This window comes from Leuciscus leuciscus, assembly GCF_965113295.1.
Source record: "Leuciscus leuciscus genome assembly, chromosome: 20".
NCBI classification, from domain to species: Eukaryota; Metazoa; Chordata; class Actinopteri; order Cypriniformes; family Leuciscidae; genus Leuciscus; species Leuciscus leuciscus.
In genome coordinates, this window is record NC_138744.1 from 1246575 (window position 1) to 1267364 (window position 20790).

The 20790-nt window shown below is 41.5% G+C and overlaps 1 protein-coding gene and 1 long non-coding RNA gene across 11 annotated transcripts in view; both read left to right on the top strand.

The window, feature by feature from the left end:
- LOC309484382 (NACHT, LRR and PYD domains-containing protein 3-like) overlaps window positions 1-20790 on the top strand; it is a 64684-nt gene that overhangs the window by 20515 nt on the left and 23379 nt on the right. For 6 of the 10 annotated variants that reach the window (XM_082150673.1, XM_082150674.1, XM_082150671.1 and 3 more), the window contains 2 exons: window positions 3992-4165; window positions 8880-9053. The exons of 1 other annotated variant lie outside the window; for it this stretch is intronic. In XM_082150673.1, coding sequence (XP_082006799.1) covers window positions 3992-4165; window positions 8880-9053 — 348 coding nt within the window. The remainder of the gene's footprint in view (window positions 1-3991; window positions 4166-8879; window positions 9054-20790) is intronic. 3 more of the 10 variants (XM_082150678.1, XM_082150672.1, XM_082150677.1) reach the window with 2 other exon arrangements.
- LOC309484532 lies at window positions 14634-15777 on the top strand. The gene is made up of 2 exons (XR_014200896.1): window positions 14634-14941; window positions 14972-15777. It is a non-coding gene; the product is annotated as an uncharacterized lncRNA (long non-coding RNA).

The window sequence follows — 20790 nt, forward strand, 5'->3', positions numbered from 1 at the left end:
CTGTTTAAAGTTCTTCCAGTTGTGGTTCAGAATCAGGGTGGACACACTGGAATGTAGAAGCTAAAAACTTCAGTGTAATGCCACAAAACACACACAAAAACCTGAAGTGTAAATGTATGACCACTTTAAAAAAATAAAAGCTTTGACATGACCATTTTTGTGGTATTTTTGTGTTAATTTAATTAACCTTTTTATTTCTATTTATTTGATGTTTTGTGGGGAAAAAAACATTAGACAGATTCTTCTAAAAACGGCTGAAATATATTTCACTTAAATATTACAGATTAAAAAACTAAAGAAAACGTGCCAAAGTTTCAGTTCATTGTGGCGCTCCAGAGATCTATAAAGGGAACAGAGACATTAAGTTTGTTTTCGTTATTTTACAAAATCTGAATATCTGAGTTCACACTTACATACAATTAGAGGACGTTTAATGTGTATTATGAGTTATTTAAAAAAACAGTTTTTTATTTTAATATATTTTAAAATGTAATTTATTCCTGTGATCAAAGCTGAATTTCAGCATCATTACTCCAGTCTTCAGTGTCACATGATCCTTCAGAAATCATTCTAATATAATGATTTGATGCTCAAAAAACATTAATTATTATTATTATCAATGTTGAAAACAGTCGTGTACAATTTTCTTTCAGGATTCTTTGATGAATAGAAAGTTACACTTTACTATATATTCATGTAGAAAAGAGCTGTTTTACATTGGGATAATATTTCACAATATTACTGTTATTTTTTATTTTTAATCCAATAAATGCAGCAGAAGAGACTTATTTTTAAAACCTTAAAGATATTACCGATCCCGAACATTTGACTGGTAGTGTATATGCATGTGTTGCTTTGGAATCATCATTCGTCTCCACAACTGCATAATTACACCAGCAGTTGTCTGTAATATGATGGTGCAGATAAAAACAACTCAGACTTAATACATGAATCCATGAAGTACAGCAGACACCAATCTAACTGGCCATAAGAAATACTTCATATCTTAATATACAAGATTGTAAGCACTTAGCCTACCATTGTCATGTGACTCGATTACATAATTTTCAAACTGTTGTGTAAAGTCATTCAAAAAAATTAGTGTGCGCACAAGAAGCAAGATGGGTGTTTTTTATGTAATTTTGTGTGTATTTGACCATTAAAATGCCACGAAGCGCAACACACTGTCAGGCGGCACAAGAAGCCATTGTGTGTGTGCCGATTTGAGTTCTCATGTGTTTTTAAATCATCAAGCACGTCCCTTCCTTATTGTTCATTTATCGGTGCTTCTTAATCACTCTAAAGTTTCAATAACTTTAAGCAATTCGCTTAAAATGTTTACAAATACATTAAGCTCACACATGTACAGACACACACACACTAGGGCTGGGACGATGCACCTATCTCCTGATTCGATATTATCACGATACTTGGGTGTCGATACAATATGTATTGCGATTTTTAAGAATTACGATTGTTTCTATCAAAGGCTGATTTACTCTATTTTGATTGCTACCGTAGACATCAGTGTTAGGGTTAGGGCAGCGCGAGGGCTTTCAGTGCTTTCAGTCTCACGTCTCTTCCACACGTCCACTTGAAATGGATATTACGACTAGAGATGGGAATTGAAAACCTGTTCCACTCCAGAACCGGTTCTAAGTTTTATGAACCATCGATATTGTATGCCCTCGACGTTAACGATTCCTCGTATCGATGCTCCTGCTCCGAGTCCCAGCCATAGTATATACTGACCGTGAACTCACAACTGTCCCTTTTGTCCTTTATCGGGCACCATAGCACGGCGTCCTTCACACATAGACGAAGGATGGAATCATGGAGAGGGAGAGACGTCTGAATCGGTGTATAACTAATCGGTAACACTTTACAATAAGGTTCCATTTATTACATAAATTACATAAAAAGTACAGTTTGCTTACTCAAGTGTAAGCTTTAAAACAAAAGCTTTGTTCTTAAGCTTTTTCCACACAGTGCTATCAGGAATCGATAAGAGAATCGTTAAAGAATCGGATCGATAAGCAGAATCGTCAGTGGCATTGATATTGATCAAATCTTATCAATTCCCATCCCTAATTACGACACTCATAGATAACGACACATTTCATCCTCTATTGGAACAAAAGTGGCTAACTTCTGTCAACCTCATCTATAAGCAAGGACAAAACTAAAGCAATTTCATTTGAATCAATATTGATTCTGGAATAATACAATTATTTTATTTTAAAATCGTGAACCAAAATTTTTTTTAATTTTTTCTCCCAGTCCTAACACACACAAGTTCCTTAAAATGTTTACACACACACGTTGGGTTTCCATGTTTTATGGGGATTTTCCATATAAATAATGATTTTATACTGTACAAACTGTATATTGAATCGCTTAATCCTAACTGCATTATGTTAATTATGATCATGTTTATCTCTGGATATAGGCTTAATGTGTGTCAAGTCAAGTTTATTTATATAGCGCTTTTCACAATACAGATTGTATCAAAGCAGCTTCACAGTATTACATTAAAATAATACATCAATGTTTGTTTCTAGTGGAAAACGTCCACATTTGGTAATGCAGATCAATAGTATTGTTGATTGATTAATTAATTAAATATCCCCAAATATCCCCAACTGAGCAAGCCAAAGGCAACAGTGGCAAGGAACCGAAAAACTCCATCAGGTGACCTAATGGAGAAAAAAAAAAACCTTGGGAGAACCCAGGCTCAGTCGGGGGCCAGTTCTCCTCTGGCGTTTATGAACTAGAGGTCGGATTTAACTGTAAGATTAAAAATATTATATGAATGCCTGGCTGAAGAGATGCGTCTTTAATCTAGTTTTAAACTAGGAGAGCGAGTCTGAGCAACAAACAGTATCAGGAAGACTATTCCAGAGTTTTGGAGCTAAATGTGAAAATGCTCTCCCTCCTTTGGTGGACCTAGAAATCCTAGGTATGACCAAAAGCCTTGAATTTAGTGATCTTAAAGAGCGCAATGGATTATAGGGCGATAGAAGATCCATTAAATAGACTGGAGCTAAGCCGTTTAGGGCTTTATAAGTCAGTAGCAATACCTTGTAATTAATACGGAACTTTATAGGTAACCAATGTAGTGATGATAAAATTGGTGTTATATGATCATATTTTCTTGATCTAGTAAGAACTCTAGCGGCGGCATTTTGGACTAACTGTAGCTTGTTTATTGAGGATGCAGGACAACCGGCTAATAAAGCATTACAGTAATCTAGTCTCGAGGTCATGCATGCATGAACAAATTTTTCTGCATCAAAAACTGATAGCATGTTACGTAGCTTAGCAATGTTTCTAAGGTGGAAAAAGGCTGTTCTTGTAACATATGAAATATGATTTTCAAAAGACAGGTTACAGTCTAGTATAACACCCAGGTCTTTTACTGTAGAGGATAAAGTAACAGGACATCCTACTATGTTAAAGTTGTATTGTGCGAGGTTTTGTGGGCGGTTTTTTGAACCGATAAGTATTACCTCTGTCTTGTCTGGATTTAATAAAAGAAAATTGCGCGTCATCCAATCTTTTATATCTTTAACACACTCTGTCAATTTGGATAATTTAGCGTTTTCATCTGGCCGTGATGAAATATAGATTTGAGTGTCATCAGCATAACAATGGAAACTAATTCCATGTTTCCTTATAATATTTCCAAGTGGCAGCATATATATTGAGAATAACAGAGGGCCTAACACAGATCCCTGCGGCACTCCATAGTTTACTGGAGTTATGATCGATTTTTCTTCATTTAAATAGAAAAAATGGTAGCGGTCAGATAAGTATGATCTGAACCAGCTTAATGCTTGTCCTTGAACACCAGTATAATTTTGTAGTCGATCTAAGAGTATTGTGTGATCTATAGTATCGAACGCAGCACTAAGATCAAGTAAAACTAGTATTGAGATACAGCCTTGGTCAAAAGCTAAAAGTAAATCATTTGTGTCATTGTTCTCTACAGGTTGTGGAAGTGTGGTGTGACAGATGAAGGTTGTGCTGCTCTGGCTTCAGCTCTGAGATCAAACCCCTCACACCTGAGAGAACTGAATCTGTATGAGAATAAACTAGGAGACTCAGGAGTGAAGCTGCTCTCTGCTGGACTGGCGAATCCTCACTGTAAACTGGAGATACTGGGGTAAGATCATCTCTACCATAAAGACTCGGAGTGAATAAGGATTAATATGTACAGTATATAGTGTATACAGTATATCTTTGGTGTAAGCCCCATCCGGTGGTTCAGCGACAGATTCCAGCTTGAGCCGTCAGTGTTATGAATCTCAAAGGAGATGAACCCAGGCGCAGACAGAATGCTCTACACATTATTTATTGACAATAAAACAGAAAACAAAACCCACGAGGGGGCAAAACAAAGGCAAGACTATTCTCTGGACACAGTACTCACAGGTAGATATCACAGCAGGTATCACAATGAATGAGCACAGGACAGCAAACACCAGGGGATTAAATAGGGAGACTAATGATAACACAACAGGTGACACAGATTGAATAATAATGACTAAATGAGGATAACAAGGGGGCCGGGGCTAGGTGACGAGACAACACAAGCACATGGTCCAAACACAAGGCCATGTGCTTGCACATAAAACATGGGTCTGTCATGATCCTGCCTCAAGACTAGAGAAATACAGAGACAAGGCAGAATCATGACAGTCAGATCCTGCCGGCGGTAGAAGGCAGCCGTGAGGAGTCTCCCTGAAGAGGAACATTTACATCTTACTATATTATTATCTCCCAAAAGAAAGTAAAACTAACAGTTAAATAAACCGGACGAACTACAAACCAGACAACAGTTGCAGGATACAGTGAAGAGGTTTTTTAAATTACAAATGTTTGGTGTAAATCAACTTGCCTTGTAATGCTTGTGCAAACAGACCCTTGTAAAAGCGTGAGCATCGCCTCAAAATGTGTGTGTGCAGCTGAAAAGAGGGAAGTGGTGTGTGTTTCACCTGAACCAGGGCTGTCACCATATCAGATTTATCACTACATGATTATCATGGCCAAAATAACGCACAATAACAATATATCACCATATCTATGGAAATCTTGAAAATAATAATAATAATGCTATCAGTCAAATTCATCTTTACTTTGTTTATTTTGTGAAAAAGAACAATCACTCCATCACATATAAAAGGAACAATTACACTTAATGCGATCGGTTTGAAATAATGGTAACACTTTATCACAAGTATACAGTAACACAGCGCTTATAAATCTTTTTCAAACTATTAGTTTATAGTTAATGAATAGTATATAATAGTCTATAAGCTGTAGTTAATATATTAAGAGACTATATACAAATGGAGAAATCTTTGTTCACTGTAATTAACCAAGTATTATTGTTTAATTAGCTCTTATGTAAAGAGTTAGATAATGCTTTGTTAACAACGTATTAACCATAAATAGTTCTCACTTTAGATTAGCTCACGGGAAATCAGAAAATGTCATTAAGTGCTTTAATACAGTCTTTGTTGGACATTAATTACATTAATATTAAGAGTTCCTTAAAATGTTTACAAATACATTAAGCACACTCTCTCACACACACACACACACACACACACACACACACACACACACACACACACACACACACACACACACACACACACACACACACACTCTCTCTCTCTCTCTCTCACACACACACACACACACACACACACACACACACACACACACACACACACACACACACACACACACACACACACACACTCTCACACACACTCTCTCTCTCTCACACACACACACACACACACACACACACACACACACACACACACACACACACACACACACACACACACACACACACACACACACGCTAGGGCCGGATACGATATGTACTGCAATTTTTAAGAATTGCGTTTCTACAATACTGCGATTCGATATTGCATTGTATTTATGTTTTTTTTTTTTTTACACTAGTCTATGGGTAAAAGTTAAATCATACACTTATACAGACTGTACATGATGTATAAGATGAGTCATATTTACAAATTCAATTCATCACATCTTTCTGAGTTTTATTTCAGAAGCATCATACAGTTCTACATTCTCTTGAATAAATAATTCAATTACAAATACATTTTTTAACAATCACTTGTCGCCACCTAGTGGTGGAATAATGTAATCGATAAATGCGTTATTTTAAGTGCCAAGTTTCTATCAAAGGCTGATTTACTCTATTTTGATCGCTATCATAGACATCAGTGTTTATATTTGAACTTTAAACTTTTATCCCAGTACTTCTATTTAAGCTGTTTCATGACAACTCTCTCTGGGTCAGCGGCAGCGCCAACACAGCTTTGAATGTAGAGATATGATTTTGTCAAAGGTTTAATAGACAGACGAATCTGAAGAAGATCGTGTGTGTGTTTGAATGGAGATCACAGTATTTTAAAGATGAATCGTGCAGCTCTACTGTCTTATCTCTCTCAGCATATGAGCTGCGCGAGGGCTTTCAGTGCTTACAGTCTCACGTCTCTTCCATACGTCCACTTGAAATGGATATTACGACACTCAACACTCATATGGTGCGTTCATGTCATCTCGTAAATATTGTATTTATGAGTTGAACGCACATGAACGCCTCCACAATAGCCGCTTTTCCACCGTGGGGCCGAACGGTTCTTATAATGGTAATGAATCCTCAGCCGAACCGTGCTGGTAGAATCCGTGAAGTAAAGTCTCCAGGATTGGTCACTTGTCTGTTGTCTGGCTGCCAGTTTCTCTGTAGCTGGTTAAGCGCTCTTTGAGTGAAGTAAACAAAGCAATAATAAAATGAAAAGCAATAGCTGATCATTCTCCATAACGCGGTCGCTATTTACATCTCATATCATCAGTAAACTGCCGCGTTACCAAGGCAACGACTGACGCGTTTGCATTACATTCCAAAGAGCGGCTGCTATCAAACCCACAGTGGAGAATGAAGCCGTAACCGCACCAGCTGACCCGGATCGGCACGGAATGGAACGGTTACGCAATGAGAACCGTTCGGCCCGACAGTGGAAAAGCGGCTAATGTCGTAAATACGAGTGGGAAGCTCTGGATTTTCTATAAACCCTTATCTTGTCTTTTTGCCACATATAACAATCATTATCTATAAGCATAGAAATTATTATTCAATAAGAGACAATAAAGAACTAAATTTGAAAGTTTATTAAATTAACTAAAATTATACATTTATAACTATACAAGTAATTACACACTGCATACAGTACAACACCATTCTTTGATCAGATCTTTGAAATCAAGCCGTCGTGCTAAATCGTGTTTAATAGACAGCATGACCAGACCATTCAGTCTTTCCTGAGACAGTGTTCACTAAAACATTGACAGGATCATTGAATCAGTGATTTGAACTCGGTAAACCAAATCAGTTCTGTTCATGAATGAATCATCTAGACTGGTTTATTAACAGGTTTCTCCTATTCACTGCAATGAACCGACTCAAATGATTCATTCACGAATCGGACATCATTACAAATATATATCTATGACTAGAACGACATCGTAAATGTTGATCGATTCCTCACAGAAATTGGCTCCAAGGCTTCAGAAACTCTAAATATATTCATCACTGGACTAGTTTTATTGTCGCTTGGTGATTTTCCGTTTCCGCACTGCGTTGTTTCTGAATAACCCGCGAACGTCACAAGGACACACACACACACACAAGCACACACACACTTGGCACAAACTATAATGAATACCTGTTCTTTATAGCGTGCTTCCTAAAAGATTATTTTTTATAAAGTAAATACCAAAATCATCCTGGAAATTATGGAGTTCTGCTGGACCCTTAGAATTGTCCCAATCCTCCCCTGCTAACACACACACACACACACACACACACACACACACACACACACACACACACACACACACACACACACACACACATTCCTTAAAATGTTTACAAATACATTAAGCACTCTCTCTCTCTCTCTCTCTCTCTCTCTCTCACACACACACACACACACACGCTCCTTAAACTGTTTACAAATACATTAAGCACACACACACACACACACACACACACACACTCTCTCTCACTCTCTCTCTCTCTCTCTCTCTCTCTCACACACACACATAATGTTCGTTACAATGCTTACAAATACATTAAACACACTCACACACACACACGCACACACACACACTCCTTAAAATGTTTACAAATACATTAAGCACACTCTCTCTCTCTCTCTCTCTCTCTCTCACACACACACACACACACACACACACACACACACACACACACACACACACACACACACACACACACATTCCTTAAAATGTTTACAAATACATTAATACACACATTCTCTCTCTCTCTCTCTCTCTCTCTCTCTCTCTCTCTCACACACACACACACACACACACAATGCTTATAAATACATTAAACACACACACACGCTCCTTAAAATGTTTACAAATACATAAAGCACACACACAAACACACACATTCCTTAATGTTTACAAATACATTAAGCACACTCTCTCTCTCTCTCACACACACACACACACACACACACACACACACACACACACACACACACACACACACACACACACACACACACACACACAATCACACACACGCGTTTGGGTTTCCATGTTTTATGGGGCTTTTCCATAGAAATAATGATTTTGTACTGTACAAACTGTATATTGAATCCCCTAATCCTAACTGATGTAATTCAACCATTTTTTTCTAATGAATATTTGTATATATTTCATATTGACAGCATTATGTTATTTATTTTGTAAGTGTAATGCTTATCTCTGGAAATAGGCTTAATGTGTGTCATTGTTCTCTACAGGTTGAGGGATTGTGGTGTGACAGATGAAGGTTGTGCTGCTCTGGCTTTAGCTCTGAGATCAAACCCCTCACACCTGAGATATCTGATTCTGTCTGAGAATAAACTAGGAGACTCAGGAGTGAAGCTGTTCTCTGCTGTACTGGCGAATCCTCACTGTAAACTGGAGTCACTGAGGTAAGATCATCTCTACCATAAAGACTCTGAGTGAATAAGGAGCATTGCCTCAAAATGTGTGTGTGCAGCTGAAAAGAGGGAAGTGGTGTGTGTTTCACCTGAACCAGGGCTGTCACCATATCAGCTTTATCACTACATGATTAGCATGGCCAAAATAAGACACAATAACAATATATCACCATATCTATGGAAATCTTGAAAATAATAATGCTTTCAGTCAAATTCATCTTTACTTTGTTTATTTTGTGTTATTTTTGAAAAAGAAGAATCACTCCATCACACAAAAAAGGAATAATAATTACACTTAATGCGACCGCTGAAGTGTACGCTGAAATTAAAAGTCTTTCACCTCAGAAAAGCGGACTTTCTTGTCCTGTCAGCCGTCACTGTGCTCGTAGCGCACACTCTTCAATTACACGTGCAAATGCGACGGCGCGCTGTGTATCACTTCACTGTATAAAGTGCAAAAGAAACAACGATCATGCAACGTCGTTACGTTGTAAATTAGTAAGTCACGAAATAAAAGTAAAATACCAATAAATCACGTTACTGGTACGTTGTGTGTTAGCTGAGAAGGATTTGCATGCAGGTATGATTTTCATTCATTCACCAGGAGCTTTTTCCATGTTTTATTAACAGTTCTTGTTAACCCTCTGGGGTCTGAGATGTTTTCTGGCCTTGGAGGTGTTCTGACATGCTCTGACATTTGTGCTTGTTGTGTACTTGTGACATTTTCATGGCTAAAGTCTGATTACACTGTATTTAGCACAAACTCTGCTACAATAATATATCAGCAGCATGTATGTAAAAGTTTGTAGTTTTGAGATAATGACATGTATGCGTGGTTTGTGAAAATACAAAAAAAAAAATTGTCACTGAAATAAGGCCATGAAACCCATACTGATTATTTCTTCACAAAACTTTTGAAAATTGTATCACGTAGCCTAGAATATTTGCTCCAAAACAATGTGAAAATCATTCTGACTGCTCATTCAGATAAGACAATATATTGATTTAAAATTTGTAAGACGTGTTTTCTGTAAGAAAGCTTTATGCGGGAGGCGTAAACACGTCATTAATATGTATGGCTTTCACACCTGAGAAAGACAAAGACCCACCCCTAATGGCCCTATTAGGAGCTATCAGGCCCTATCATTCTGAGCAACCTTGCACAAAGAATGAGGAGATTTTAAAAAATAATGGCTTTTAGATTGTTTGGATTTATTTACAACACAACATAATCCAAAGATACACAACAAATGACAAAAAAGCACATTATTGAAAACAATGATCCAAAGACAGAAACCTTTTTGCCATTCCTAAAAACATTGTACATACCTTTCATTTCCAAGGTGTTTGATTTTCACTTTACCATGTTCATGTACAGAGACTCATGTGAATGTTGAAGTCAGCAGGACTCATCCGTGGGGCATCTGGTCCCTGTAAAAAATAAATACAAATAAAAAATAAATAAATAAATAAATAAAACCTGTGAACATACTGATATCAAGAGAAACTATAGGGCTGCACGATTTTGGGAATAGATTTTAGATTTTTCTGGTTGAAATAGCTTTTTAAAATTCACAGAATAAACACACAAATGTTTCCAACAATGTATAATGAACACCAGGTTTGTTGTGCCTTGTAGGCATAGGCTACGCGCAGTGCTGCATAAAATAATAATAACAATAGCCTATAGCAGCCTATAAATCTTCCAAAAGATTTCAGTAACAACTACGTTAGAGAAAAATATATTGATTATCATATGTTACTTCAAATGTTTCCATTCGTTATGATGATATGAAATGAGATTAGAGTAAAACCATGAAGCCTTTGTTTGGTACGTTTTGCTTTTCAAACCCACAGCACGCTCCAAAATATGAAACATTCAAACACAGAGCACACTCCAAAATATGATACATTCAATCGCAGAACGCGCTCCAAAACAAGATACATGAAACGCACGGCGCGCTCCAAAATATGAAACATTATGGTTACCATATTATACATATCTACGTTTGAGCAGATATCCACAAACACAGTATAGTAAACACGGGTCTAAATATTATAATATTCACCATATATCTAGCAACAGTTCAAATGCAATGTGAAGTTTATGCAACAATAACATTAACTAATAATTAAGAATTTCTTACCTTACATCTTTCTTGTCTTCAAATCGCGTTCTTCTTCTTCTGAGGTAAATCCAATGTAAGCTCACGGCGTGTCTTCCAAACTCGACGAAAAGCAGAGACTTGTGAAGTTTTTTGGTGCTTTGTTTTTGAGGTAACGTTCGCGTTCCATGTGGACGATTTGCATGTCAATCTCTTTTGCGCGCTTGGGCGTGGTCGAATTAAAAATAATGAGCAAGGGTTTGAGATACTGGACATCTTGTTGGTTTTATACATATTACTTAAACAGAGAATATTTGTTTTCAGTTTGAATCCGATCATTTAAAAGTACACACTTAAATGTGTATAAAGGTATATGGCTCATAAATGTGTGACAAGTATTCGCTGAGTTTTGTTTCAGTTTACAGACGTGCTCAAGAAAAAAAAGTTCACAGCGACGGAGAGGCAGAAAGCACACCCTGTTTATTTTCTTTCTTTTACAAAAGCACAATGTTTTGATTTGATTGTAAGTGGACACATACAAAAGTAAAAATATCACAGATTCTTTTTTCATATTTCTTTTTTCTGTATGACCATAAATGACGGAGTAATTTAAGTTTATTGTGCTACTATGTGAAAAAAATCCAGCAAAACGCGCCGGCACGTTTGCCGACCTCAGAGGGTTAATATTCTGTATTCACCATGGTAACTGTCGTTTCCATATTAACCCCAAAATACCACTTTATTTTCACTTTGTGTTATTTTTTATATTTTTAAATGACTGTGGTGGCTCATACCAACATAGTATTAACAAAAACTAGTTTTGTACTGTTATTTAATTGCTTTAACATAGGCCTAATGCTTATTTATTAGTAGTCTTTACTATTAGTCATATTCTTACAATTTATGTGTATGTTAAGTAAAGGGGGACAGTAGCTTACTTGTGTGTGTTAATTTTTGTGTAAACATGTATTATAATATGCCTATATATGCAGTATATATATTCAATGTAAATTGTGATAATTGTAATTAAAGGGATAGTTCAGGATTTAGCATTAAGCTTTGTATTAGTAGAAAACCTGTAGTATTTTCGAATTACCGTGCTTTCTACCCTCATATCCCCCTGAGATGAGAGATTTATGTATTTTTTGTCTGGAAAAAAATCCTCCGATGACGCAAAAATCGTCATTTTGCGTCATCGGAGGATTTTTTGGCCAGAGGCGAGAGACTACAGCCAGTAGGAGGGGCTGCCCCGCATGTTTTCAGCCCACCCATAGGAGGTGGGATCTCACTCACAGAATGTACACATAGTATCAGCCATCTTTCTTTGGAAGCTAAGCTAATAGGCTCTTGTTCTGTGGAGAAAGCTGAGTAGTAGGAGAAAGCTGAGTAGTAGGGGTTACCATACTCTTTTTTCCCGGACATGTCCGGCCGTCGAGATCGTCCAAAATGTCCGGGATTCGGCTTTTGCTTTCTGCAGTCGCCATTCATTGTTTACATGCACACCTTTTGTTTCAATCTAACTGAATTCATTCCGATTGGTGAATCTGAATGTAGTGTTTACATGAACGCTAAACAAGTGATCGGTTGATGTGCGTTTTAACATTGCTAAGAAATTTCCCGCTCCTCCGTGAGAGATACGAGATCGGTGCGTCTCAGTAATCACGCCACCGGCCTCGCGCCGTTCTCCCGCATAATGAATGGCGACTGTAGAACGCAAAAGCCGAATCCCGGACATTTTGGGCGATCTCGAAATACCGGGCAAACTCGTCACGGAGTCCCACTAGTAGCCTAGCCTTCTTGTTTTCAACTGCGCTCTCTAACCGGTAGGCGTGGCTTGGGAGTGGCCTCCTAGGGCAGCGAAGCAAGTGCATTCTGGGAGTTGTTGTCTTTCATCCACATAAGCCAAAAATACATTTTCTGGCTTTTCTCAGTCTAGAAAGCTCCAAATTCAAAAATAATTTCACATTTCTTCTACATGTCACGGTATCAAATGAGGAGAAGGATTTGCAGGTTAACAGTGTTTAATAAAAACATAAACTCACAGCCGTACACAAAATGATAATCCAAACAGGTGACACAGAGAAGGCAACAGAACAACCAGTGACATCAAACAATGAACCAGCAAAAGACACACACAAAGACACAGCTTATATATGCAGGTTAATGGGAAACAGCTGGTGACAAATGATCAATGATTAACAGACAGGAGTATGGGAAATGCAGTTCATGATACATATGACAGTGAGGGGAAGAGACATCTGGTGGCAACTCAGGGAACAACACTAATACAATACAATAACACAAAACAGTCTCACACTGTGACAGTACTCCCCCCTAAAAGGAGTGGCTTCCAGACACTCCATAAGACCAAGCACAAAAGTTCAGGTGGGTGGAGGAACGGAGGTGGATCTGGGGGAGGGATGGAGGGTCTAGAACCCCAGGGCGGGGCCGCAGGGGGTGCAGGGAGCCAGGGCGGGGCCGCAGGCGGTGCAGGGAGCCAGGGCGGGGCCGCAGGCGGTGCAGGGAGCCAGGGCGGGGCCGCAGGCGGTGCAGGGAGCCAGGGCGGGGCCGCAGGCGGTGCAGGGAGCCAGGGCGGGGCCGCAGGCGGTGCAGGGAGCCAGGGCGGGGCCGCAGGCGGGACCAGAGACCAGAACGGCGCTGGAGACCAGGGTGGTGCTGCAGGCATCTCCAGACACCAGAGCCGAGCTGCAACCCATGGTGGTGCTGGCGGTAACAAGAACCTGGGCAAAAAAGCACAAGAGGCCCTATGGGCCAGGTTAGCTAGGGCAGACAGTTCAACTAGCTTGGGGTCGGCCATCTTGGGCCAGGCAGAGAGTTCAAGGAGCTCGGGGACGTCCATCTTGGGCCGGGCAGAGAGTTCAAGAAGCTCAGAATCGGCCATCTTGGGCCAGGCAGAGAGTTCAGAGACCTCGGAGTCATCCATCTTGGGCAGGACGGAGAGACTTTCAGTCGTGACAGGAAGTGCAGTAGACTCAGGTTCAGACCTCTCTGCCGTGACAGAAAGTGCAAGAGATTCAGGTTCATATTCCTCAGCCGTGACAGGAGGTGCAAGAGACTCAGGTTCATCTTCCTCAGCCGTGACAGGAAGTACAGTAGACTCAGGTTCAGACCTCTCCGTCGTGACAGGAAGTGCAAGAGACTCAGGCTCAGACCTCTCAGCCGTGACAGGAAGTTCAAGAGACTCCGATTCAGACTCAACGGCCGATTCAGGTTCATGGGCTTGAGAGACATCTTGCTGAACAGAAGAGCAGAAAGCAGACCACACACACCACAGAGCCATGGTAAACACAGGAAATACTGAGTCCAATGAACATACCTCTGGTGCCTTCCTGAGAACAGGTGCAGGCATGATGATAGCCCTCCTTAGAACAGGTGACGCTGAGACAACAGCCATCTTGGGTACTGCTGCTGGCTTGGCGGCGGCCATTTTGAGGGCAGGTGCAGGCTTGGCAGTGGCCCTCGTGAAAACCGGCATCGGGGTTGGAAGGCCAGCCCTCCGCACTGACCCTAATGGAGTCTCTGCCAGACTAGACCTCAGACGCTGGGTTCTGGCATGGATAGGAGAGAAAGGTGAGGCAGCCATCCTGTGAAGTGGCTCTGGTGCGGCAGCCATCTTGTGAAGTGGCTCTGGTGCGGCAGCCATCTTATGAATAGGCTTGGGTCTCCTCTCCATCTCCCTCTCTCGTGGCCGACGCTCGGGAAAGAGTGAAACAATCATGTCTCTAGCACTCGCTACATCCATAATTGGCTCGGGTGTGGCAGCCATCTTGTGAAGAGGCTCAGGTGTGGCAACCATCTTGTGATATGACTCGGGTGTGTATTCCCGCAGGCCCAGAGTCCCAACACACAACGACCGGTGCGCACTACCTCCCCTCAAAAAATTGCTTGGACGGGGTCTCCTTCCTGACCTCCGAGAAGAATTCACCTTAGTCTTGGAAAAGACCCGAATCATCTCCCCGGTAAGTGCCTTGAAAGAGGCACAGCATGGGTCCCGTCTCTCCCACACCTCTGTTCCCCATGTGGCTGCTGGACCGGTCAGCAGCAGTAGCACGAACGCTACTTTCGATTCCTCAGTTTCGAAAGTCCTGTGATGCATATCTAGATGCAGAGAACACTGATTAATAAAGTCTTCACATAACTTAGGCTCACCAGCGTATCTCTCAGGGAAGTCCGTGCTAGGCTCCGGCTGACCACTCAACTCCGTGGGGTTGGGGGAAATGGATGGTGTGGGCGACACGGAACCACTCTGCAACAACAGGAGCTGTTGTTGCAAATCCGCCACCCTGGTACTCAGTGCCTCTCTCACCCGCTCCAAGTTGCTCTCCTGTGTCAGATCCATAGCAGTGATACAAAAATAACTCCGGCTACAGATAACTCCTGTGGCTGATAACCCGCTCCTTCCTTAATGGCTGGTTCATTCTGTCACGGTATCAAATGAGGAGAAGGATTTGCAGGTTAACAGTGTTTAATAAAAACATAAACTCACAGCCGTACACAAAATGATAATCCAAACAGGTGACACAGAGAAGGCAACAGAACAACCAGTGACATCAAACAATGAACCAGCAAAAGACACACACAAAGACACAGCTTATATATGCAGGTTAATGGGAAACAGCTGGTGACAAATGATCAATGATTAACAGACAGGAGTATGGGAAATGCAGTTCATGATACATATGACAGTGAGGGGAAGAGACATCTGGTGGCAACTCAGGGAACAACACTAATACAATACAATAACACAAAACAGTCTCACACTGTGACACTACATAAATGACCTATTTTAAATACACATTCATCTTTCCAGAGGTGAAGTATCCCTTTAATAATCGCAATTATAATTTCAAGGGAATAATCAGCAATTATGATTTTTGTCATAATCGTGCAGGTCTAACAAATAGCGAATTCTTTGTTCACTGTCACTGTAATTAACCAAGTATTATTGTTTAATTAGCTCTTCTGTAAAGAGTTAGATAATGCTTTGTTAACAACGTATTAACCATAAATAGTTCTCACTTTAGATTAGGTCACGGAAAATCAGAAAATGTCATTAAAGGCAGGGTAGTTTTCTAAAAAACTTTTTCCCAAATTTGTTTAACCCCTTCTCAGTCACCCCCAATTTTGGCAAGTGCTGCATACATGAAATGCCCAAAATAAAAAGGTTACTGCTCATAAGTAATTCTGAATAGAAACATAACACACATACATTTAGAAAGCCAACACTTGAGAGTTTATAGTTCAAGACTCAAAATTAACCAGACTGTTATTAATATTGAGATATATAAGCTCAAACATATTTTGAACAAAAATAATCTGGGATCACCAGTGATCCCTGACTGGTAAGGGGTTTTAACCCCCTGGGGTCGGGCTGTATAGCCGGCGATACCAGCTCGCTTTTTTTTTTATCAGTTCAAAAGAGATTAATTTTGCTCTGTTGACTTTGATATTACAAACAAGTTTCATACATCAATCGATTCTGTTAAATGTGTATTATTTTTGTGTATACTCACAATAAAAACAAAGTGTTGTGCTTTTTGCCAAATAAAGAAAAATAAACATGATGCGAGTTCTGCCTCCTCTCTGTCAGTGAAGTCCATTCTGAAACGCGTCCGAAAATGAACAATAACTCAGCGAATACTCAGTCAAACAGGCATACAGACACACAGGCATGAAGCTTGAATTCTCTTCTTTTAAATGAAGTCATTTTTATTTTAAAAAAATATTCTCTGTTTATGTAATCTTTATGAAAAGAGAGAGATGTCAGTCGTTCTCATCTCAGCTCATTACGTTTTAATCTGCCCCGCCCACGGAGAGCGCGCGCTATTCAAACGCAAATGACTGAGACGATCCCATACAAACTGTGAACGCCCACATATCAGCTCGAGAAAACACATCAAGTTTATTCAGATCATTGTACTTGTTTACACTGTCTCGCAGCGCTGTGAGGAATAATAATAATGGAAAACGTACCTCAGAAGTGCTGGTATTTCGAGGAGCAACGGATGGAATACTGTAGTACGTTTTTTTTCATTCTCAAGTGAATCGCGTTTCTGTGTGAATGAATGAACGGCAGAGATGCGCTGTTTACCACAACTCGCAAAAAGACAGTTTAAATTTGAATTGCGTTTCTGTGTGTGAATGAATGATCTGCTTTTAGCAAACTATTTTGCTATACTGAGTAAAAATCGACTGAAATATGTTGAAATAAAATGTATTTGTATAAGCAACGTATTAAACTGCAAATTAACATTTATATCCCTTATAATAAAAACGAAAAACCTATGTTACAGACAAATGAAAGACAACATTACGTTGATTAGTTTTGGATAGATTACACATTTTTACTGTAAAATATCTGCCACCTCAAATAAGCTTTTGTTTGCCAATTTTTGCTAATATGTTAAATATAGTATGTTTTGTCAATGTAGGCTATATTCGAAGTAATGAATCCTTAACTTTGAAATATGTATGATAAAATGTATACTTTAGTTTTTACAAAGAAAGATTACACTTCAATTGTTGTTGTAATTGTAACCTTTTTAATAAAAAAATATATATTTACAAGGTAGATGTAAACAAATTTTAAAAGGTAAATATAAGCCTTTTCTTTAAATAATTTTTATTGTGTTTTATTATTGACAAATTTGGGGAGAGAATACATATTCCGAAACTGAAAATACAGTATGAGAATTAACTGCACAATTACTAGACATGTTTTCCTTGGATATTATACAATTTGCAAGCAAAATTTGTGAAAAATAAAATAAAATAAAAAATTGACATGCTTCCAACTGTGAACCAATTTGGTAGAATATATATATATATATATTGCTCTTGCATTCTTTCTTGTGGCTATAGGTGACACACCTGAATGAATGGCTCATTAAGTATGCGGGCCCCATTGTCTCCTCAGGTGTGAATCACTAAATATGCATGATGCTGTTGAATTGTTGACGCCCCTTGCGCATATTGTCTTTATGTCACGATCACGCTAAAACTGAAGAGAGGCGCAGGATCCAAATGCAGTAAACGGGGTTTTATTATAGGGCAATCCAAAAAGGGTAATCAACAAACAGGCAAGGGTCAAAATCCAGAATATCAGTCCAAAAACATAAAACAACCAACTTGACTGGAGACAGGAAACTCGGGAACAAAACAGTGTGACATCTAACATTGATCCACAAGGAACACAAGACAAACAGGGCTTTAAATACATGAATGACAAGGGGATAACGATAGACAGCTGGTGATTACAAACTACAGACACCTGGGTGTAATTTACAGACAGAATTGTGGGAGATGAAGTTCTTAGTGCAAGACACCGTGGGGGTAAGGAGGACATCTAGTGGAGACCTGGGGAACACAACCAGACACTGTGACATAACCCCACTTCTACGGAGTGGCTCCCAGACACTCCAAGACAGGACATGGAACAAAACAAAAGTTCAGGAGGGAGGTGGCACGGTGGAGGATCAGGGGGAGGGACGGGGGGCCAGGTCCATGAAGGGAAACAGAAACAGTGGGTAACAGATTCAAAGGGGACCAGGATGACACAAATAGCCCATTGGGCGGCCGGGGCGGAGCGAGCAGTTCATCCGGCGACCATGGCGCAGACTCTTCCTCTGGCGGCCAGGACGGTGAAGACCCCTCGGGCGGCCACGGCGGTGAAGAACCCTCGGACGGCCACGGCGGTGAAGAACCCTCGGACGGCCAGGGCGGAGACCTTCCCTCGGGCGGCCAGGGCGGAGACCTTCCCTCGGGCGGCCAGGGCGGAGACTTTCCCTCGGGCGGCCAGGGCGGAGACTTTCCCTCGGGCGGCCAGGGCGGAGACTTTCCCTCGGGCGGCCAGGGCGGAGACTTTCCCTCGGGCGGCCAGGGCGGAGACTTTCCCTCGGGCGGCCAGGGCGGAGACGAACCCTCGGGCGGCCAGGGCGGAGACGAACCCTCGGGAGACCAGGAAGGAGACGACCCTTCAAGCGGCCATGGCACAGGAACCGACCCCGACTCAGGAACTGGCACCGACACCACCGGCTCAGGAACTGGCACCACTGGAACTGGCCCTGGAACTGGCACCACCGGCTCAGGCACCGGAACTGGCACTGGAACTGGCACCAACGACTCAGGGACTGGAACTGGCACTGGCTCCGGCTCTGGAACAGACACTGGCTCCGGCTCAGGAACAGACACAGGCACCGGCCCAGCGTTCATCTTGTCCGGAGACCCAGGCTCGGCAGCGGCCATCTTGTCCGAAGACACAGGCTCAGCAGACATGATGTGAACAGGCTCGGTGGTGGCCATCTTGTCTGAAGACACAGGCTCAGCAGACATGACGTGAACAGTCTCGGCGGCAGCCATCTTGTCCGAAGACACAGGCTCGGCAGGCGTGACGTGAACAGGCTCGGCTGCGGCCATCGTTTCAGCAGGCGTCTTGTCAGGGGACACAGGCTCTGCGGCGGCCATCTTGTCCGGTGACACAGGCTCGGCAAACGTGACGTGAACAGTCTCTGGCTGGGCAGACGGGACGTGAACAGTCTCTGGCTGGGCAGACGTGACGTGAACAGTTACGGAGGGAGCCTTTCTCCTCCTACTGTGTCTTGGAGCTATCGGACTCTGGACCACCGGCACTGGGACCACCGGCACCGGGACCACTGGAACTGGGACCACCGGAACTGGGTCCACCGGAACAGGGACCACCGGAACAGGCTCAGGAACAGACGCCACCGGCTCCTCCGCAGCGGAAGTTTCCGGGACATTGGGGGAATCGGGGGTCTTTCTCCTCCTCCGTCGCTTACGACAGTGAGGTGCAGGCTCTGAACTGGGTTCTGGGGCTTGAGCGGTGTCTGGTCTGGGCAGCGGCGATGCACACTCTGGACTGGGCAGCGATGATGCAGGCGGGTCCGATGCATCCCACCGAGCACGATGGTGGAGATATTTCGTGAAGCCCGGAAAATCTAAAATTTCCAGCCCCTTCATCTCCCACCGAGGCAAGGGATCATCCAGACTAACATTAAATAAGTCCTTTAAAGCCATCTCTCCCAATGTCAGTCCCTCCGCAGCAGCGCTGAATTTGAGCGCAAAGCTCGATACGTCGGTCCCCCTCTGACGGAGAGACCTTAAGGCTGCGTACCTTGCAATTCTCTCCCGAGAAAAACCGGGCGCAAAACCCCGTCCTGCTGGATCCATCTCTTGGTGGATCAATCTGTCACGATCACGCTAAAACTGAAGAGAGGCGCAGGATCCAAATGCAGTAAACGGGGTTTTATTATAGGGCAATCCAAAAAGGGTAATCAACAAACAGGCAAGGGTCAAAATCCAGAATATCAGTCCAAAAACATAAAACAACCAACTTGACTGGAGACAGGAAACTCGGGAACAAAACAGTGTGACATCTAACATTGATCCACAAGGAACACAAGACAAACAGGGCTTTAAATACATGAATGACAAGGGGATAACGATAGACAGCTGGTGATTACAAACTACAGACACCTGGGTGTAATTTACAGACAGAATTGTGGGAGATGAAGTTCTTAGTGCAAGACACCGTGGGGGTAAGGAGGACATCTAGTGGAGACCTGGGGAACACAACCAGACACTGT